Source organism: Sapajus apella, unplaced genomic scaffold (genome assembly GCF_009761245.1).
Source record: "Sapajus apella isolate SASKATOON/1434 unplaced genomic scaffold, GSC_monkey_1.0 scaffold35, whole genome shotgun sequence".
Taxonomy (NCBI): Eukaryota; Metazoa; Chordata; class Mammalia; order Primates; family Cebidae; genus Sapajus; species Sapajus apella.
The window spans coordinates 12,949,150-12,972,775 of NW_022436975.1; the positions used below are offsets into that span (position 1 = coordinate 12,949,150).

General features: G+C 35.9%; 1 protein-coding gene across 8 annotated transcripts in view; it reads right to left on the reverse strand.

The window, feature by feature from the left end:
• Positions 1-23,626, reverse strand: part of ASPH (aspartate beta-hydroxylase) — a 228,001-nt gene that overhangs the window by 154,027 nt on the left and 50,348 nt on the right. For 4 of the 8 annotated variants that reach the window (XM_032296180.1, XM_032296179.1, XM_032296178.1 and 1 more), the window contains exon 5: positions 14,122-14,163. In XM_032296180.1, coding sequence (XP_032152071.1) covers positions 14,122-14,163 — 42 coding nt within the window. Of the gene's footprint in view, positions 1-10,844; positions 11,539-14,121; positions 14,164-16,381; positions 22,420-23,626 lie in introns of those variants that run through there. The other 4 variants (XM_032296182.1, XM_032296181.1, XM_032296183.1 and 1 more) reach the window with 2 other exon arrangements.

Sequence of the window (23,626 nt, forward strand, 5' to 3'; positions counted from 1 at the left end):
AGAGCAATCTAAAATCAATTATATTAAGTTTGTTATTTGAAGTTACTTGATATTATACATGTGGAACATTAAAATAGGTCCTCAGTTAAGTACAACTATTTAGAAAACAGCTAACTTCAAGAGTTTGAAGATTCTATTTGCTGATCCTGGACTCCTCCCGACCTCATTCACAATCTCCTACCAAGTGTTGTTACTAAAGGGAATGCTCTGTGCATGGACAGCCTGCAGGCAGCAGGAAGGTCAAGGTGACATGAGAAGCAGTGTTCTAATCTTAAGCAGCTGTGTGCACCTCCTGTAGGCACACCAGTGTGGTCTCATTTCAATGTATTTCACGTTTATTACTTTTCCTTTTCACTTCTTTTTTCTATGTCTCATTTTTCTCTTATTGACAAAAACATACACATTCCTCTTCCCAAATCTTAAAAGAAACAGAGACAGAAACACACGGCCCTGCCGCATCACTTACATTTCCTCCAGTTACCATTTGCAACACTACTTCCACACAAAACTTACCACCAGTACACCTGACACCAACACATACAGTCAGCTGTATTCTACATCTAAGTTACCTCTAACTGTAAGACAGATTGCAAAGGGATTATACACAGGTCTTAACTGTAGTTCAAGTTCAGGGAGTAGGGGGTAGAGATGAAGGCCAAGTAAAGGACATCACATTTCAAATTCAAATTTAGGGCTGCCCTCCCTTTTCCCATTTAAATAATCACTTTTACATCCCTCAACTGCTAATGAAACAGGTTTGGAATGATTCATTGCTAAGTTCTGCTGCATGAATAGGAAAATGCTCAAGAATCATAAGAATCAAGTAATTTATTTGCACTGTCAGCACCTCAGCTAACACCTGGCACATGGCAATTGCTCAATGAACACTTGCTGAAGGGCTGAATACACCCAGTGGTGTGACTACTCTGCTAAGTCTAAATTACTGTGGAGATTCCCTGCAGGGCCAGGGCTTCTTAGCTGTACTCCAGTAGCTGAGTGTTCACATCAGTGAGCATTTCTGGGATCAGTGTTTCTCTACTCCTATGTACCAGAGATCCACATTTCTGCTCTAGGATCCACCATTTCAGTGCCGTGAGTCTAGTTCGCCTGAGACACTCCCAGTTGATGTCTGCTGTCCTGGAATTATTTCACTCTCAAAACTAACTGTCTGAATGAAAAATTACAGGGTCATCTTTCACTAACCCCACTTGTAGCAGGCTCTCAAACTATGTTCCATGTGTTACACAAGCAATGAAATATTTTCCCAATAAAGAATTGCCTAAAAATCCCAATCTTGAGAATTTTGAAGTTTCATTTGAAAAAAAAAAATTCTAATGCTAAGTGTTCAAATACTACTAGTATACCAATATTCTGACATACAACACCCCCAGAGTTAGCTTTAACTCAACCTGAACTTATTTGTCTCTAAAATTGAAATTGCAAAACATATGAAAAACAAGAGAAAGCAAAAGCACATCGCAAAAAATACTGAGGTTTTTTTGCCCTGTCCAAAGTGGCAGGTGAATCATAAAATCATTAATACCTGGTCATAGCTATTTCCAGAAATGAAATCAGCACAAAAATAAACTATATTGTAAACTTCAAAGAAGCTGAGATCATATTGGTATATCTCCTCCTCTAGACTTTTATAAACTTTTTAAAACTTAACAAAAACACATACTAGAGTATAATTGCTTTAACAACCCATATGGAAGAATTTGCCCGACAAGCTTTTATTTCAGGATTTCCAAAAAAAACTTTTTTGCAACCCAAACTCATTTTAGTTTTATAATTTGAGGGAAAAAAAGCAAGCAACAATGAATCAAGAAAAGTAAATGCTTATAAGCTCAGTTCAGTCAAAGGAAAGGTTTTCAAAATGGATTTATTATGAAGTACAAGTGGCAAAGATGTAGCAATGAAATAAATATTCAAAATTAGGTTATGACATGAGATGTGTCAGTTCTGATGTTCCTGGGGCTGCATTTAACAAAATGCCAGCTTACAATGGTTGAGCAGGAAGGAAATTTATCATCTAACTAAACATGAAGTGTGGAGGTGGCTGGCTGGCTCACAGGCCGAAATTCATCCTTAGGCTGGCAATCAGAGCTCCCGAGCTGCAAGCTTCTTTTTCAGACAAGGCGATGTCCAGAAGCAAAAGGACCATCTCTTGCTCTGTTTATTTCTTAGGCTTGAGGAAATCTTTTCCAGAGGCCACTGACAGTCTTCCCTTTCAGTGTTTATCATCAGGACTGGGACCCACTTTTCTACGCTGGCAAGAGGAACAGGGTGTCCACTGCTGCCTTCCAGTCATTATAGGGTGAATAGAAATTGCCAGTCCACAGCAATGGCAACAACATGATTTGGAAAATATACTAATTCCCTTAAAACATACCTTGGTTTTAGTTCTTTAGGTTCATCAGATGCACCTATTAATTCAAGGAACTATTCTATAATAAATGAAAACAACATACCTACCTTCCAGGGGAGAGAGCAATTTAAAAAGTAAGAAACATGGACCAGGTGTGGTGGCTCACACCTGTAATCCAGCACTTTGGGAGGCCAAGGCGGACAGATCACAAGAGCAGGAGTTCGAGATCGGCCTGGCCAATATGGTGAAACTCTGTCTTTACTAAAAATACACACACAAAAAATTAGCCAGGTATGGTGGCGCACATATGTAATGCAGGCCACTCAGGAGGCTGAGGTGGGAGAATTGCTTGAACCCGGGAAGCGGAGGTTGTGGTGAGCTGAGATGGCACCACTGCACTAGAGCCTGGGAGACAGAGCGAAACTGTGTCTCAAAAAAATAAAAGTAAGAAACATGAACTATTTAGAGCATATTGGATGGGGACAGAGGTACAGGAAAGACATGGAACAGGGTGAATATTAGGGAAAAGTGATGGTGGGAACTATTCATAATACTTTGGCAAAAGGACTCACTGATAACATGTGAACAGACCCTGAGGAAATCAGGGCTGTGGCTATGTAAGTTTCGTGTGTGTTTCAGGCAGGGAACAGCAGGTACAGTCATGAGTTGCTTAACAACAGGGATACATTCTAAGAAATGTTTGTTGAAATGTGCCATTAGGAAATTTCACCATTGTGGGAACATCACGGTGTGCCTAGGCAAACTTAGAAGGTATAGCCTGCCACGCACCTAGACGATATGCAATATCCTATTGTTCCCAGGCTACACAACTGTATAGCATGTACTGTAATGTACTGAATATCGCAGACAACTGTAACACAAAGTACTTGTGTTTCTAAACACAGAAAAGATACAGTATAAATACGGTACTATGATCTTATGGGACCACTATCATACATAAGAAAGGTGGCTGAGGCACCAGGAGAGGTGTGCGTTTCAGAAAGGCCCTGGATGCTGGATCCAAGGGCTGTGACTTGAGGGAACACGAAGTATTTACTTCTCATGAGAGTTAGAAGGAAGCCACTCCCTCAACAAAACCTGGGGAACAATTATAAACTTATTTTGTTTCATAGAATTTCATACAAGTAGCCTATAAAAAGCTAAGAAGTTTTTTTAAAATTAATGTTTTAATCTTTGGTTTACTAATTCAAAGGCGTACAGATGAAGGAAAATGTATCCATACCAATCCGGGTTACTCTGGCTATGGTTATTGCTCAGAAGTGGTACTGTTTCAATTGCGAGTAGTCTAGCAGTATAAATCAATTTACCCCCCGATTATGGCTCACAGGTACACAAAATTTGGGAAATATTCTGGAAAATCAATACGCCAGAAAGGTATGCCTACTAGGTAACCATGCCAATCCTCATTGTTGCTCCTGGCTTATATGATCAGTGAATACAGAGCTTTCTTAGTTTACCAGCAGCAGTCCCAGAACTTACTAAAGTTCTGAGACTACCAGGTACTCAAAGCCACCCCTTGATATGCAGTAAGAGCCATTCCAGATTCAAAGCATCTTTACATAACGTAAGATGGACAGGCAGATTTCAAACAGACATAAATTACAAGTGAATTAAACGCTGGCAATAAGGTTCCCAAGAGCCTGGTTTCAGCACCAACACCGAAGAGAGGAGATTCATAAAAAATGCAATTAAAGGGCACGCAATTCAACATGGTGTGTAAGAGTTTGGGCACCTGGGACAAGAGGATGTCTTTGAATTCCATTTGAATTCCACGTCAGTGTTACCACAGCTATACTTTTTGGTTTCCACAAATGCAGAAAGAGGACAAAACAGGACCCCTCCGAAAGGCTTTAAGAATTATATGAGATAATAAGTATTTTTCAAAAAATTTGCCTTTTATTTTCTTCTTAAAAAAAGATTTTTAAACTCCCTCCCTGCCCACCTCTTGCACACATGCACACAGCAACATAAACACAGTTAACAGGCAACTTCCAAGGTAGTTAAAACACTGCAATTATTGAACAATCTTTTGGGTTCTTTAAACACACACACACACACACACAGTTTTCTTCTTCTTAATATTCTTCAACAGTATATACAGGCCTCAAGTATTTTTAGATGATTTGTTTTGTATATTCGTCATTCAATAAACAAACATTGAATGCCTATCAGTGTCAGTTACCAGGACACGTGCTGGAGATAACTCGTAGTTGGCAGCAAAGTCCAGGAATGAGGCAAAGAGATGAGTGTGATAACACAAGCGGGACAAGTGCAGCCACTTGGGAGGGTCAGAGATGTCTGAGTCAGAGGTGATGACTGGGTTGGGTCCCATGGGAGAGACAAAGGCAGCCCGCCACGCAGAGCGGGAGCACGTTCTAGGTGGAGGGACTAGCGGGCCGTACTGACAGTCACTCTAGTCTCATTACTTTCTCCCTCAGTCCCTTGTTTATTTCACAGCACATCACTGCAGGGATAGCAGCCACCTCAATCTCTTGTATCCCCCATGCCTTGCCCAGTCCTTGGCATGCTGCAGATACTCAGAAATATTAACTGAGTCAATAAATGGGAACTACAGACACAGCATGTTGGTATTACATAATTATCAAAAATAACAATGGCTTTAAGCATAGACCATCTTCCTCTAATAGGATACAAGAGAAGTAATACATAAGGCAAAGAAGATGGAAACGAGAGGCAGACCTCTATGACGTATGCATACCTGACTTAATATGGAGCAATAGATAGATACAAAAAGTGAAATCAAGTGGGGTATTAAATGAAAACAAAGAAAAAAGAAATGAATGACTTTCTGCTTTGTATAGCTGATAGAGTTCTTCCAGAAATTGATTCCTATCTAAAAATGATGGCCAAACAAGAAATAAACATTTAGCTTATACAATTATATTCTTAGGCAAATGGAGAAGAAAGGATAAGAGACAAAAGATTGTTACTGAGGAATCTTTCAGATCAGCCCAAACAAGATTTTCATGAAAATAATCTTATGGGTCGGCTACATAACACTCATCCTTTAGTTTCCTAAACACAAAAACTCTCATTTTAAACAGAACAGGGGCAAAATGGAGAGAGCTTAACAACAAAATAAACTTCATTACCTGATATCTAAATGGCAACATTTATTATTATATCAGTATTCTCTTACATTCTTTCAGTGGTCTAAAATTATTGTTTGACCAATAATTGTTTGGAATAAGATCTCTCTCTTCTCCACAGCTTTTTTAATTTTAAAATATAATTTCGACTTCTATTTAGATTCAGGGAGCACATGTGCAGGTTTGTTCCATGGGTATATCGTGTGATATTGAAATTTAGAATATGAATGATTCCATCACGCAGGTAGTGAGCATAGTACCTAACAGTTTTTCAACCCTTGTCTCCCTCTCTCCCCTTTCTAGAAGCTCTAGTGTCTTGTTTCCATCTTTATGCCCATGAGTACCCAATGTTTAGGTACACACCTTCTTATTCTGAAATATCTATTTCGGCCCATTCCATTCACCTCTCTGTATTCGAGCAGGGGAAGAAGAAGAAATGGGATGGGTAGAAGAAGGGGAAACAAACTCCATCATCTGGCTGCTTTCGGTGCAGATGAAGAGTGGCGTGTAAACACCTATTCCCGCCCTGCACCAATTCCTCCTCCTTCTAGAGAAAACACACTAACTTCCTTAGGGGAATCCAATTTTTCTTTACCCCACAGTTTAAGGGTGGGCACTCACATATCCCAGGGTGTCAGCAATCACAGCTCTCTTATCCCCTACTCCATAAGGAGCAGGGTTGAAGATAAACACATGAGATTCTGCCTGAGAAGGAAGCCGACATTCCTGAGAGTCCACAGACAGACGCTGAGAACATTGTTTGAGTGCCTAGATCCAGCATAACAAAAGAAAAAATCCAAAATTACCCCTGGGCTTTACAATCATGGGAGCCAATCCATGGTTTTTTGTCCATGTCAGGTATCTGAATGAATTTAATATCATGGATGTAACCAAAGAAATTCTGGAGAACATTCAGAAGTAAAACTAAATATATTCCTAATATCCCAAGGAAGAATGATAAATGCACTTTACATAGAAATATAGTTACATTAAGACTTGAAGAACTGGATATTAGAAGTAAATTTGTGTGTACCAGAGTTAAAAAAAAAAAAAAAAAAAAATCTCTGAAGACCATAAAATCACATCTATGGAAAAAATGCGCTCTGAATACAAAACAAACATGTTTTCCACAATTAGGCTGATTATTAGGCTTATTGATTGTACCATATACTTATTATTATAGTTTATTTCATAACTTTTTTCTAGCCTTTATATCTTGCATTTTTATATTGTCACAATATTCTTTTAAAAACTAGCCATTCTTATGGCTTCACACGTGTAGCATTTATAATTATTTGCATTTGCCCCCTCAATGATCTCAGCAGAATAAATCAGGCTCCAATATACTCATTTCACAAAGACACATTCACTACAAAGGATAAATGACTTAAATATTTGTTTTGCAATCTGTTGACAAAAGTAGGAATAGGAATCGGTTTCAGTGCTTCCAAGTTTAGAACCCCCGACTGAAACATCTTGGCTGAATTATTATTATTCTACCAATGAAAAAGGGAAAGTGAATGCCGAACAACGCGCCTGCTGTTTACACTTATGCAACATCAGCCAGTTCCCACAACCACCTTGAGGAACAGCATCGCCTTCCATTTACAAATGAGGAAAACAACCATTTCCAAGATGCATTTTACAATGAAATATTCTGAGCAATCAATTTTGGGAATTATTACCAATGGGCTTTAACAGGAGAAGAAACAATTGAGGACACAGGAAAAAGAAATCAGTGTCAGAAGATACAGCCTAAGTCACCAGACCCATTTCAAATTAAAAATGATTCTTGTTTACTCCTTGTTTTTTCAATGCAACTTTCTATGGAGAATCTTTATTATCCACGTATCATTATGAGAACCTCTAAAGTTACAAACTTGCATAGCTAAGCGGGTCATAATACAAAATATTCTCAATAAAGCAATCACCTGTAGAATTAACTCAAGTCGTCCCCTGGATTAATTCAAGTGTTCATGCTGATTGATTTATATCAATTTCTTCATCAGTCTCTCTCTTATTGTGAAACTTTGAGAGGATCATCTATACACAATGCAAATCGCCCATACAGTAAAACTGAAAATCTTGCTTAAAAAAATAAATCAAAAAAATGACTACCAATGATGTTTGGAATAACTAAAATCCATTCACATACAAAGCCATTAGGAAATGAAACTGAAACTAGATAACACAACAAATGAGGAAAAAATTCAATGATGATGGAAGTGCTTCAAAAGGAAGTATCTTAATACTAAAGGATAGAAGATGATCCTTGGAAAAATTGATTGACACTCAAATATTTTCAAAAAATTGACTATCTTAAAGACTGTGCTACTAAAATGTAAAATGTTACCTTACAAATTTTAAGGAAAAACATGCCAATAATATCATTTAAAAGATTTGTAAGTATCATAATATAAATCAAATTGTTGTTAGCGATATGGCAAAATAAACTTACATTTTTAGTACTTAATTTTCCCTTTTCAAGTCTTCCCGAAAACAACATCTGACTCCCAGCTACTAATTATGAATTTTTTGTCCCTGATGTAGCTGGCTTATTTAAAAAGATAACCTTTCTGATTTTAATTAAACTTGGAAAATAATATGAAGCAAACGATACAGAAATAACAACCTATTGAATACAAAATGCAAAACTGAGAGTGCCAAACATGATTTTAACCCACTAATCACAACTGAAAGCTGGTTTTGATTTAGCTGAAGCCTAAGTACTAATGCAGTTGGATAAGTGTGACTTTGACATCAATAAGTCAGTTGAAACATTTACAAAAAGAAAGAAAACGGAAAGAAACAAAAGAGGGAAAGAAGAGAGAAGGAAAAAAATAAATCAAGTTCTAGTGTACAAGTGCTTTTAAAGATCTTTAAATATTTTAGTTGAGGTGTTTCAATTCTTGAGCTAACAGTAAAAGAAGAAATCAGCTATATAGCCAAAACATTTTGAAGTACTTTACTAAATAGCAATACACAATTCTTATGTGCATATGATGATCAGGTTATTCCAAAATATTCTCACTCATTTGTTTAGAATTTAGTATTTATGCATTTTCTGCCCCATAGCCATTGAACTTAAAAACTAAGGTAAAAGTTGCTAGAATGCTTCAACAAATTCACTTATAATTGTTTGCCCTTCTTCAAGGGAGAACAAACAATCTTTAGAGAAGACAGCACTTAAAATTTTATACATTAGGCCGGGCGCGGTGGCTCACGCCTGTAATCCCAGCACTTTGGGAGGCCGAGGCGGGTGGATCACGAAGTCAAGAGATCGAGACCATCCTGGTCAACATGGTGAAACCCCGTCTCTACTAAAACTACAAAAAATTAGCTGGGCATGGTGGCACGTGCCTGTAATCCCAGCTACTCAGGAGGCTGAGGCAGGAGAATTGCCTGAACCCAGGAGGCGGAGGTTGCGGTGAGCCGAGATCGCACCATTGCACTCCAGCCTGGGTAACTAGAGTGAAACTCTGTCTCAAAAAAAAAAAAAAAAAAAATTTATACATTAAAAAATCATTCCATTTATCTCAGGAGAAAGATCTATCACCAAGATATGGTTTGAGAATCATACAACTTTCATATGCCTGGGGGACAGGTTCCTGCTTCTGGCTCTGTCCAGTTCTCAAAGCCTCACTTTCTTGTCCCAGAAGCCCTGCGTTTGATGGAGTCTGGGTGGGACCTCTCAACTCCCACTCCAAAGCTTCGTGCACAGGTGTGCACCTGGGAAGACTCACCATCCTCGACTACAAAAATGGTCCCAGATGTTCACCAGGCTTAACCAGGCCACCTGGAATTCTCTCCCCCAGAGGCATCTGCATTGGGTTTGGTAAACTGGAAAGACTGGTCTGGAGCCTGCTGAGGGCCATCTTGGTTATCAAGTGGTAGGATCTCCAAATAAAGTCAGGCAGAAACCAGCACAGTTAAGACCTGCAGAGTGAGCTAAGAAGAAAAAGAGCTCTGATTCCAGGTCTGGACTTGGTATCTAGTCATCTGAAGTTAGTGCCCTGTATCTGCCAAACAAAGCAGCCGTAAAATTCCCTTTTTGGTTTACTATGTTGTTGTAATCTATAAAAATGGCAAAATCCTGACTAATCAAAACATAAAACTCCAAGTTATGACACTACAACATCTTCGGCCCTTAGCTTTTAAGCAGTAAAATAACAGGATTATATTAGAGATATTAGATATTCTCTAGGATTTCATCTCTGTTGTATAATTCTATTAAGTTGAAATTTCTGTCAACTAAATGTCATAAAGTATTTGACTTTAAATAGTAAAAGGCGTTAACATAAGAAAGATGTACAATACATTTAGAAATATTTACACTTAAATGTACTCATTTCTGAGTTTAAATATCTTTAAGCCAAAAACCTCTATTTTTAAGATCTTCATAAAAAAGTAAAGAAATCTTTTTTTAAAAATAAAATATTTGGGGTAGGATTTTTGATTCTAGTATTAAAAACTTATTTAAAAATAAAATCTTTGTGGTAGCATTTTTTATTCTGTTTACAAATAAGGTTAACAATAACAGAATCAAAAATGCTACACAAACAATTTATCATTATCAACTAACTGCATTTCACAGTAGTCACAATTAGATACATAATATTTGAGGTACAGAATAGTACAAACCATATGTAGAATTGTATTTCTCACTAAAACTTCACTTTATTAAATATTTTCTAAGATGTTAAATTCTGACCTCTAGTTAGATTACATTTGCAATTCCTTAGAAATGGTAAATAATGACACAATCAAATATGAAAAATGTATGCCATTCAATCAAAATAATGGAAAAACTGTGATATAAAATGAAAGTGCATCCTAATCTGAAATAATTAAAACTTTTCTATAGTTAGTCTAAGAGTACAAAGGTATCATAAAAAACAGTGTTCAGGGATTTTTCTTCTGAATACAATTCTCCCTTTTATTCATGGCTATGGCCAGAGTTCCCCGAGCAGTGTATGTGGCACACGCTAAGCACTAAGTATGTGTTGGATGACCAGAAAGGTGGGGTGGTTGTAGGGAGGTCAGGAGAGGGAGAAGTATGCAGGAGTGAGGGGCAGGGGTGAGATGCGAAGAAAATGAGAGAGTAAAAGACTTGGGAAGGTTAACTAGAAAAGGGGAGAGAAGAGGGAAAAGAGAAAGGTGAACCTATGAAAAGCCTGAAAGGCTAGGAAGGGAGGAACTCAGGGAAGGAGGTGGCACATGAGCCTGGGGAGGTGTCCGTAAAAAACAGGGAAGCAGGAAGGGGAAGGAGGGAGAAAACAAAGGGCAAATCCTATCTCCCTGAGTATTTAGCACACTTGAAAAAGTTACAAGGTATTCTGCACAGAAATATTTAAAATCTTAATATTCTTATTTAATGTCAATGGAAGTATTCAATACATAAAAATTCATGATACATATACATTTGCCTGAATACATGATCAATAAATAGAAGTTATTACATCATATTCTATGACATATTTTTAAAATGTTTTTATGTTTAGAAGCATGAGACGGTATATTTAAATTTCGGATAATTTACTTGCTCAGCACCAATAATACATTCAATGGCTAATTTACACAACTTCACCAACCAGAGCAATACTACATTTTCCATGCTTTTCCATAACAAATTGTCATCTGGAACACGACCATGTTCTGGGATGATGATGCCAGAGCTTTAGGAGTTTCTTTTCTGGTTATTTCCCTTTGTTAAGTGTGCGTATCTGGTAGAGCTTCTACTTTCCTTTCTGTCATCTCTGTCTCTGGATGCCATTTTGCTAGAAACACCTTTTATATTTGTTGATTTTTTCCTATTTTCCTTGGTTTTCGCACTTTTTTCTAGGTCCACTTTCTCTTTTTCTCTGTCCTTTTTACCCTTGGGAGACTCCTTCCTGGACAGGTCTGCATCAGCAATTTTCTTATCCTTTCCGTCATCCTCTTTTTCTTTCTTCCCCTTTTTTCTCTCTTCGTTCTTACTTTCCTTCCTTGAATCAGGTTTCCCTTTTTCCTTCTTGAGCTCCTCTTTAGTGAGTTCTTTAACTTTCAGATTTTCCAATTAAAGGAAAAAAGGTTTATTGACAGGATCTCTTAATCACAGAACAAGAAGTTAGTGAAAAGGTATTCTCTTTTTATCTCTTCACACACAGGAAATCCACATTCAGAAAGTTACTTTAATTCACTAGTCTTTACAGCGGTTAAAAATAGATGCAAACCTCTATAAAATATCAACTATTAAACAATGCTGGAAGCTTGTCAACTTTTCCATCTTGAAATACAGTATGACTTGCCTTAAAACAACATTAGCATGCACTATTATAAAACTGAGTGCACCATGAAGGCAGTACTTTACACGAAGTATTAACTCACACTTCATAACTATAATGACATAATTAAAGGAACACTGGCAACTTAAGAACAAATTTTTCATAATTTGTAAAAACACACACAAAGATAATTTAAAATGTTTAGCTCAAACAAAAAAGTATCTCCTTAAAATACATGTGCTTCTTTGAAGACAAATGTATGTAAATAATATTAAATATAATTTCATTTTCTTAGTTTACTAGGCAAAAAATTGTCATGTATATGAAATGTTTAAATCATTATCTATAGTATAAAGGACAAATTAGAATTGCCTTTTTGTTTTTAGGTATCATGAAATCAGTATTCCTTTAAGTATGTTTCCCTGTTAATTTATGTAGAGCCACTCAAGCTAACACACGTCTTCTATGTTCATAGAGTTGTCAGAGCAATTAAATGAAACACACAGCTAATTCCAAATCTCACGGAAGGTATTGCTTTCAACTTGCTTTATGTAAAGTTTAATAAAGCAGTTAGCAAACGCTCTGAATTTCATCTGTTTGAACTCTCATGAGGAAATCATAAGGCGTTTACCACATTTAAGCAGAAACAAAGAAAATGAAATATTTCTTTAATAAAATGTGGAAGATGTTTTTGCCCATCAAAATCATGTAAAACTTATATAGCACAAATGGTGTTCAAAATGAGCATCAAATGTGAGTACTCACTAAAAGTACTCTACCTTTCTAGGTTGTCTAATAAACTTGATTAACAGATTAAAATATCACATAGGCTTTCTCCATTAATTGAATTTCCTGCTGATCAACCAGGAGATTCTTCAGTTCTTCCTTAAAAAATCTTATTAAAGTCTTCTAAGAATACAGAATAGTATTCATTCAGGGTCATGCTCTGAGTCTTCATTCTATTTCAATGCTGTTTGGATAGTAACATAGATGCTGGCATTGCAAGAGTATAACGCATGTGCAATGCTTGTTTTGGTCTGCACACTGCTTTTTAGAACTTCAGTCTTTAATGTTTAATTTGCTTCTCTAGATCCAGAAGTAAAATATTTTATTGTCAATTTGTTTCATCGTTATTTATATAAAAATAAAATGATGAAAATTGTTTTCATCCTCAGAAATTATTCAGGTGGGAAAGGTTAAACCATTAAAAGTTCCTGATCTGGCCAGGCATGTTGGCTCACACCTGTAATCCCAGCACTTTGGGAAGCGGAGGCGGGCAGATCACCTGGGGTCGGGAGTTTGAGACCAGCCTGACCAACATGGAGAAACTCTGTCTCTATTAAAAATACAAAAATTAGCCAGGCATGGTGGTGTATGCCTGTAATCCCAGCTGCTTGGGAGGCTGAGGCAGGAGAATTGCTTGAACCCAGGAGGCGGAGGTTGTGGTGAGCTGAGATTATGCCAATGCACTCCAGCCTGGGTGACAAGAGCAAAACTCTGTCTCAAAAATAAAATATAATAAAATAAAATATAAAAGTTCCTGATCTCAAAATATAAATCACAAAACCCTGTGAATCACATAGTCTCATCTGTTCATATTTCACCAAAAAAACTACAAACAATATGCCAAGCACTTGAAATGATTACAAGAATATCACAAGCTTATAAAGAAAAACATGCACATCCCCCATATCTCTCCCCAGAAAGAATATGATCACTAACAATGAACAAGAATAACCACTGGCATATGAAGTAAAGCTGTAATACTGAGCTGTTAGTCTACAAATGGTTGACAGGTATAATAATTTTTAATGAATTAAAATATCAAACAGCAAATTCTATGTCAATGTAATGCAGGTTCTACATTATACATCTAAGTTTTCATTTTACTGAAAACTATACATTTGGATCACACTAACTCTTACTGTGCTCTAAGACAGAGTGTCATAAAAGCTTTTGGAGAAATAAAACCAATTGCTGAAGACTTCATCTTTTCCAACAGTAATTCAAAATGTCAAACTAATTAAGCTTTTAGGAAACAAGGTAAGATGTTTATGTGTAAATTTAATATTTATATATCATAAAAAATATAATGATATTGCCATAATATATACATTCTTAATTTAAAGACTATTACAAAGCTTTGATAACATGAAAAGATAATGACTTAAAATTATCTGCAGAACATTTTTTGATGAAGTCTTGATAAAGCTACTTACAACCTAAGGTGCACCCGAGCAAGACCCCAAAGCAATAATGTTTAGCATTAGTAGCTACATTAACATTCCCAGAAAATGTCATGCATTTTCAAACATTAAACTTGGTTCACTCAAGGCTAATTTGAAAAAAAAGAAAATACCTTTAGCCTTAGTTTTTCTCTTGGCTACCCCACTGGATCCTTCTGTTGATATTTACAAGACAAAAATAAGTTATAAATAAAAAATATTAAGGGAATTAAAAAAAAAGTGTCTATAAAATAGTTAAAATCAATGTCACTATAAAACAAGTTACTTATATTCACCATTAAAAAATACTCCTGGATCCTTCTGTTGATATTTGCAAGACAAAAATAAGTTATAAATAAAAAATATTAAGGGAATTCAAAAAAAAGTGTCTATAGTTAAAATCAATGTCACTATAAAACAAGTTACTTATATTCACCATTTAAAACTACTCCAATATATCTCTTATTTACATGTCACTTTAAAGCCTTCCTTTCACTATCTTTAACAGATAAGTGCATTATAATCAGCCTATGATTTATGATTTAATCAACTTCACAGTTTGGCTTAGATCTTTAAGAATTGTTGGCATTAGAAATACTTAATTGCCACTGGAAATGGCATTTACTACTCAGTGGTGGACTTCTGTTTGGGTCACAGATGATCAATTAAAAGTACTAGAGTGAAGGACCAAGGACCTTACTTCACTTTTCAATTACATTTGCAATCCAAAAAAAGGATAGTATATTTTGATAGTTTCCATCTTTACTGTCTGAACAATCACTGCTCTTCTATCAGTTCAAATTTTAACAAAAATTATACGAGCAAGTTAAGAATGGCAGTATTACATAAACACATAGTACTTTTTCACTCTCAAAACGTGGCAATAGCTTTCTATTTCCTCTCTTGGCAAATGAAAGTTCTGATAATGGATTTATTTTTGAGTCTCTAACGATATACCTCTAACTCTTTATTCCAACCAGGCTGTACTTAGCATCCGACTGAATTGGTCTTCCCAATTCTCTCTCTCGGTCACACAAAGGCTGGTTTATGCTCATGTATTGGCAAACTTTCCAAAGTTCCATTCCAAGTTGCCAATCCATTTCTTAGGCACATTAGGGTTGCAGGTGCAATGTTTAGTGTTCATCTCCTCAGGAAGTGGGGTAAGCCCATGCATAACCAGTCACTAAAGAACGAAGGTGTGGTCATAAGAAAGTCCCCAAAGCTATATCTGACATTTTTCCAACTGTAAACTGTAAAACCCGCTTTGTATGTTTCTCAAAACTTCTACTTTCAGTGTGAGATGTTTGTACTACTATATTGTTCAAACCTCCCCTTTCTCTATTCATAGCAATTTTTGTCTATCAAATGAGGTCGTCCATTTAAGAACAGTAATTTATTTTGGTTGAAATATCACGATTCTTCAAAAACGTATTAGTATCTCTTACCACTGACAATATAAAAATGTAAACAAGTGACTATGGTTATATTTGTCCAATTACATGAAATACAAAGATAAGCATAACTAACCAGTACTTATTCCCATGTGCTTAACAATTATTTTTCACAGACAAAACTTGATTATTTCCTAAACTCTGTCCAAAACAGTGTATCACCCTGCAATACTGAGTGCTATTTCCAACCACTCTCCACTGAAGTTTATTTCAGAATACCAAAACTATTATTGTAATACCCACTTTTAAATATATGAGCAGTATCCAATGTGTAAAACAAATTAGCATAAAACATTAAAATGTGTTTCTAGTATTGCTATGTCCCCGTCCTGACTCCTGCATGTTCTCCCACAGCAGATCCAGATTTTCCTATTAAAAAATAAAGTGAGGAAACCCAGACTGCGCTCTCCCTACCCTCACCGTTATGTTCTAGGTAAAAAGAGCTATATGGATGAAAAGACTGGAGTTAACTTTTGCCATGAATAAGCCTAAATATTAGATTAGCATCAGATTAGTGAAACATATAAACAGTGCTATACTTTATTTTAAAGGTTTTTGGTTTGGCTATAAATCCTTACAGTGATACAAATGAACTAAGTGCAGTGCACCATATAAAACTCCAAAGTATCACCTCATGCTACCTTTTCTAAAAGCATTAGGATGTGCTTAAAAACAGCCAATAATTTTTCAATATTTTTGACATAAGAACCAAGCTAATAATTTATCAACAATTATTACATTCAGTCTCTGAAGGAAAGTATATAGAAGTGAAGAAAGTATACCACTGAAAACAGTTAACAAAGGAGCCCCTTAGTAACAATGAAACAAAAAGAGAGTCAAGAAAATATAAGTTGTTTTTTTGTTTTTTTGTTTTTTTGTATCCCTGAACTTAAAATAAAATGAAATTAAATTTAAAAAAAAAAAGAAGAAAAAGTGTTTTTTCAGAAAGTGATAATGGTCAGTTTTAGGAAGGAAGGCATGAACAAAGGTTTAGGATTAGGACATTATTGTATTATGTCAGTTACTAAATATCCTCTAAAGTTTTTCAGAATACAGTTTTACATGCAGTAGAGAAGGCAGTCACACCACAACAATGAGAAAACACAGGTGGAAGAAAAAGTGACCAAAATCCTAGGGTGCTCGTATCAGCCTTCCTTATCTCCTTAGAAGAAAACTGATTATATTTAGAATTTCCCCAGATTCTGACGGGAGCAGAAAAGAATTAAGAGTCTGAAGAATTTTATACAGGTTTGGTTTTGAAGGTTAAGGAAACGCAGCCATGTCTGTAAGAAAAAGAAGCTAACTAAGTTCATGACAGGAGAGAGGTGATGAGGTCAGCAGGAGGTACAGGCTCAAGGGAAATGGTCAGCTTTGGAAACCAGAGTATACAATGTCTGAAAAAATGATGAGCGAATGAGAAAAGAAACAATAGCTCCAAAAAATCCTGATAGTAATGTTGTAAAGGAGAAAAGAAAAGAAAATAACCACATGAAGCCACACTTGATTATCTTAAAAAAAAAGCAGAAAGCAAAATCATCTCTGCAGTGGAATAAAATGACCGTGGAAGAAGGAAGGGTGTGGGAAAGGTTCAGAATGACTGCTAAGGAGAGAAACTGTCAAAGCAGCACACCCCCGAGAGAGGGTCAGTGCAGTTAATTTTATAACAGATTTTTTTTTTCCCCAGCAACCATGAAAAATGCAGTAATGGAGAAGGGGGTCAGTGGTAATCCAAGATTAGTGACAGCATGTAGAGGGGAAAAATATTAGTTTGTGGGCATTGAGAAGTAGACTTAAGGGAAAACCACAAGGAAGGTACATAAGACCCACCCTTCTAATTCTTGACAGAATTAAATTCTTATCATTTGTAACTATGGTTGATGTAGATTCTCCCTACAGTGCCAAAATGCTGCAAGCATGCCCTACTTTTCTCCTTTTCTATCTTTACTACCATAGCTAACGTCTAGGAAAGAAAAAAAAAAAAAAAGGGAAAAAGGGAAGATTCCATGAAACAATAAAATTCATGACAACACAGTAGCTTGTCAAAAATAGTTTCAAGTAGTATGAACAAAATTCTATCAATTTAAGCAAAAATAGAAACACCTTAGGTAATTCTTAATCCATTCAGACAAGTTTTTTTTTTAATTAATAGACTATATTCCAATCTAAGAAATCATCAAAGCATTAGGATGTGCTTTAAGAACAGGTTGAAAAATAACTGCCATGCTATTTACTTTCTTTTCATCCTTTTATGTTTATTTTAATGTAAGCTTTTAAAGAGATGATAGTTAACAGCTCTGGCAACTATTTGGGAATTCTTATACAGAATTTAGAAAAAAGGTCTTACATTCTTCCCTTAGAACATAAGGGAGTTGCCTAAAGGAAATTTATGCTATTTTGGCAACTGCCTCAAGCCACTATTCCACATTTGCAAAATGAAATGTTCTCTATGAATGAAAATGTTTGAACCATTAAGCCAATGGCTAGGCCTGTGGTTACACCACATACAACAGACATGATTTTAGAAGACTGACGGCATTACAGACACATGAGTAGCTACTGCAGACCAGACAGTCAGCTCTAGGATTGGCCTGGACATCACTTCAGACTCCGGTCATTTCAGCCACCCCCACCATTTCTGGTGAGACCTGTCAGTCACTTTGAGCCTTCTCACCTTCCTCTATCCCATACTGGAACATCATAATTATTTCAACATGACTACACATAGCAAAAAGAGGCCCTAAATGTCCAATTAACAGTCCTGCTAGCGAGGTGGACTGTCCCTCCAGAACAGATGTCTACGCTTGGTAAAATGCATGTTAGGACACTACCCCAATTTCTTTTTTATTTTTAAATAAAATAGTATAATACATATATTTGTACTATATTTTTGAATAATATAGTACAGATTTTAAAAAGCAGCAGCAGCAGCAGCTACAAACTCACCAACCCTCTATAATAAGTGGGGAAGGGAGAATCAGAACATGAGAAAACTGAAAGACTAAATAAACACAAAGGAATTAAAATCCAGAGACAGAGGGAAAATAAAGGTAAAATGTAGATTCAAATACAAATCGGAGAAAAGAAAGGTCACCTGAAGATTTTTGTTAGCATGGGTCAGTTTGTTATAGAAACTCAAAATGTCATTTCTCTTGCAAAAAAAAATGTCCAATAATATTACCACTTACTTAAAACAGTTTAAAAAAAAAAAAACTCAGTATTTTATTATGCACTAACTCCTCACCCATCAGGACCAACACCAGCATATGACATTATTCATATGATATTAACGAATATCACATGTAGGGCTTACCATTGAAGAGGAATTCAAATAAAGCCTAAGATCTGGTTCCTAGATTAAAGGAGTCCACAAACTACTTAATATCTATTCCTATGTATAACATGGTCATCTCAACAAATAATGAAAGCAGAAAATTCTGCATACTGGTTCCATCAATTAACTTATGAAAATAAAGTCTGAGTCACTGAGTTCTTTAAGCATTCCAAATATGCATTGTGATCAAATATTCCACAGCTAAATCACAGAAAATTTCTTATATGTCTTATGGACTTAAGGAGCTAGCCCAGGAAATTATTTAGAAAGGGTCATGGAGCATCAATCCCCCAAAAGTAAACTACCAAGTGATCAAATTAAGAATAACTCGTTGTGCTAGATCTGATTTTTTGATAATTCTCCAAAGTTGCAAACATCAGGGTAGACAAAGAAACAATCTGTTCTAACTGTAAATAAAAACAATCAAACAGAAAATAGTCCTTCCTTCATGTCTGGATACAGCTCTATAAGACAGGGAGGTAATTTCTAGAAGAAAGAAAGAATCAAGGACAAGATGAAAAAGCAGGACAGCCCACCATTCCATATGTCCTCAGCACCGAGGCGTCTGCAGGATCCCCAGGGCAGCAGGCTGACAGCCACGCCTCTGGACTGGGTAAGACTGTCACCCAGAAGACACCTGCCCAACTGACTTATACCCACCACTCATGTCCCAAAGCAAGGCAGGCTGAAGGAGCTACAGGGCTGAAAGAATGCTGTCTTGTTTTTGTGCCAAACTCCGGAGAAGCCAGCACCTCTGCAATCAGACAATGTCAGTGCATCCGAAGAAGCTGGAACAGTGACTCTGAGGAGACAACACTACATCCCAACATGAAGCCTGTTCCACAGAGTTTCTCTGATTGCTCGGAACTGAAAAGGTAGAGTAAATATAGTATAACTTAAAATTTCATAATCATATATAAATATTCAAATGAATGGGATACGATTTTGCCTTTTTAATTTAGCTCTTAAGTTTAAAAGACAAGAGCTATGAAAATACTTATATTATTAAACAGAAAATTAGAAAATACACCCTTAGAAAATTAAGAATTATAGCAATACATAATAAAGAAAACAAAAGTGAAGTAATTTTGATCTGCTTTGATACTTTACACCACGGTTTTGCAAATACCTTTATTTTAACACACACACACACACACACACACACACACACACACACACACAAACACACGCCTTAGGCACAAGTTGACAGAAGTCACAGAAGTCAGGGGTTCATCAGCTACCTGGGTGTCACCTTCATCAGAGGCTTTCGGTGGAGCTAATGAGGGGTGGTACAAAACAAGTGGCAAATTTTTATACACATTCTTGTTTTTCACTTACAAAAATAAAGCATAATTAATTTCTGTACATAAAATATGTATTAGTATGACAAAAAAGCCTGATGAAAAAGTAATAATTCCAAACACTTTTAACACAAAAATTTAAACATTTACTTCTCCTCAATTAATCAAATATCTTCTAGTGTTAGTAGTAACGACACGTTAACAAGTAATATTGCCTTAAAAAGTATATCCCAGACATTTGGCTAGGTGAATTTCATCGAGTGAGGCTGAAGATTCCTTTAGAATTAAAACCTAATAAACTTTGATATTTCATAGTACCCAAATATAAAAGCAGAAGACACAATAAATACAGAGACTGAATAAGCTTTCAGAAGGAACATTACTGAATGATACTCATTTGTTGCCGAACATGCTACTCAGTGACAGCTTAGCTGAAGTCCTTGAATATTTGAAAACAGATCCTTTGGGTTATCAGAAGCATTAACAGAATAAAACATATTTGCCCATTAGTGAGGGCAAGACAAATTAGAGCTTTCATAGCCATTTACACTTTAAGAGATCACTGTCCAGTGTGTGTATCCATAACCAAAATTAGCTATAGAATGTTTTTCAATAAGATTAGCAAATTGGACAGTGTTCTCTGACACAGGTAAATGGTAGGCAGAGGGGTGATGTCCTGTGCTGGCTTGAGACTGTCGCTTTCAAGCTACCGTTATGACAAGCTAGAAGAATAATTTCTAGCAAACTATCTAAACTTGTCACAGTGCCCTCAAAATAAATGGATGAATGACACATTTACTGAAAATCATTTGATTAGATATAGAAAGACAAGAAATATTTGAAAAGTAGAAATCACAGTTAAATAAAAGGTGAAGAAATGCAAACATTTTCAAATTTTTAGATATTTGACAAACTAAAGTTAACCAAAATCTTAGAGATGCTGGAAAAGATTTAAAACCATGGAACTTTACTCCTTCAAAAAGTAACATCCCTTTCCTTATCTTCCTTATCCCTAGAAGAGCTTTTCTTGAGGGGAAACTGATGAAATTTCATTTTAAAAAACGCAATTTGTATATAGCTGATATAACTTTTTGTTACTATTGAAGCAAACTCACTTTAAAGAAATGGATTCAAATATGTTTTTAAGGTGTTCTAATGTAAAAAGTTTACTGCCCTAAACAAAATGACCACTTCAATAAGTTTATAATTCTAAAAATCACATTACATCTAAGCAAAAATCAATATTCAATTAGTAAATTAATGAAGGAAAAAATGGAAAAAGACTTATTTAGGCTGAACAATTTTAATATGTACAACATTAAGATACATATTCACATGTTCCCTCGTGTAATATGCCTACTTTAAAAAAAATACAAATTACTTTCTCTGGATGTATATTTGGAAATAAAACAAAATAAATTTTGCTTTCATAAACAGAAATATGTCATGCTACTATCTGAAAACAGTAAGTTAACTTACTCTAAGGCAAAAACATGGGGTTATTTCAAAATCATTTTAAAAGCACCATTAACACAGAATTTTACATAGAAATCTGACAAGTCAGTTAACCTAAACAAATTACAATAAAAAATATCAGCTTTGCAAAGAACCATCACTTTATACATCAGTCATGTTAAAAAACAGAGAAGCATTTAACTTATAAATCATGCCAGAAATATTTTTATAATGAAACCCATTAGAATCATTTTAATTAATAGTGTGTTAGAAAGACAAGTATCAAGGGTTAACCACAACACAATTTGCTACTGTTAAGTGTCCAAATTTAGTTCAGTGAATACATGAGTTGAAACAAAACGATACAGAAACCAATTATACCACCAAGAACATCATTTTTAGTGTACTTTGTAGCTGACTACAAGAATGAGGAATGCCACTTTCTTGACTAGAAGTGGGGGGAGTCCAGCGAGCAAGGGACTAGCTAGTAGCTATACTGGGCAAGATCACATGGTTGACTTGCATGGTAAGATGGTAAGATTACAACCGCCCCACTGCACATTAAGCCCTGCATAAGCAAAGGAAAGAAAAGAAAAAGGAGGCTGCTTCGGGTGTTCATTAGCCAATGACTTCAATCCCTGAATCAAAGTTACTGGTTATGTAAATCCAGTATGACACAAGTCTTTCCCTGAACCCCTTCATTCTGTGACGTACCATCAACACCATCTGCAGTTTCGCTTTCTTCTTCTTCTTCTTCTAGCATTTCAAAAGGAGTCATTATATCATAGAGAAATGAGAGGAAACCATAAAACCAATCTGAACTTTCCTCTGCTAAAATATTAAGGACTTCCTCAAGAGAATCAATATTTTCATTACTGCCATCTTTGGTCAGGCCTACATAAGAATAAAGGAAGAGAGAGAGAAAATAAGGAGAGCAGTTAGGTGGAAAAAAGAAGTGCAGGAAGGGCGATCTCAAAAACGATGTGCATCATGGTCAGAGAGGTTTACAGAAACCACACTTGGAAAATAAGGAAGTCCATCAAAATGCACACCTTACCATCAACTCTCAATCAAATGTCAAAAGAAAGCCACAGTTTGAACAATCCTCACCACTCCTACCAGCCCCTGCCCAAGTTTGCCTTTCTCTCATTAGTGTTGAAAGAAAAAATTTTATCCGTCAAAATCAATAGACAATAATGGAAAATCAGTAGACAGTAAAAGGAAGAGTGAATAAAAGCAGTATCAGGGAAGAAAAGATATATACTCTGACAACCTCCAGATTTGCTCATTTATCAACCAGATTTTATCGAGAGTTGATTATACACACATTCATTCATTCATTCAAACTACGAAGGCTTATTTCCTCAAAATCCTCCCCTCCCCCGCCACCACCCCACTTAAGAACTGGAGTTAACTTAGGAAATTTTGGAGTTAATATAATTAGCAGTATTACCATTTATAACATCCATAGATGGGCATAAATATACTCAAATTATGTATCACAGATAATTTTAACACTATTAAATGTGGTAGCTCTATAAAATTCTGGCAACTGACTCGCAGTTCTGTAATTCCGGCCAATGACAAGAGTCAGCTGTTAATAATAGTTTGCCTACAGATATGAAATTTGATCAACGCCTTAGCCAGTCACTTTCAGTAAGAACATTCCAAACTCCTCTCCCCATGAACCTGTGAAATTAGCTTCTATTGCTAAGACCCCTTACAACTGTCATTTTAAAGTATTAGACCCAAAACAGACCCTTAGGATAGAAGTAAATCAAAGTATATATTGTTTTTATCATTTCCTCCTTTTTCCTGTGAAGAACTGCCTCTGGGTAGCAAAGGTTTCTTAGCTCCAGTAGGCATCAGAATCTGCCAATACTACCAAGCTATATATGGCAAGATCCCATAATTCTGAGGAGGAATAACAGGGTTGGGTGTTCTGGCTATAAGAAATGTTAACATTCATGACCACCAAGCTTTTCTGGTTGTACCCACCTAATTCAGTCATTTAAGTCTTTGGCAACACACAATTTCTCCATGTAGTATAACTATGAGCAGTCAAGATTGGCAGATGAAGGATAAGACAACAACTAATTTA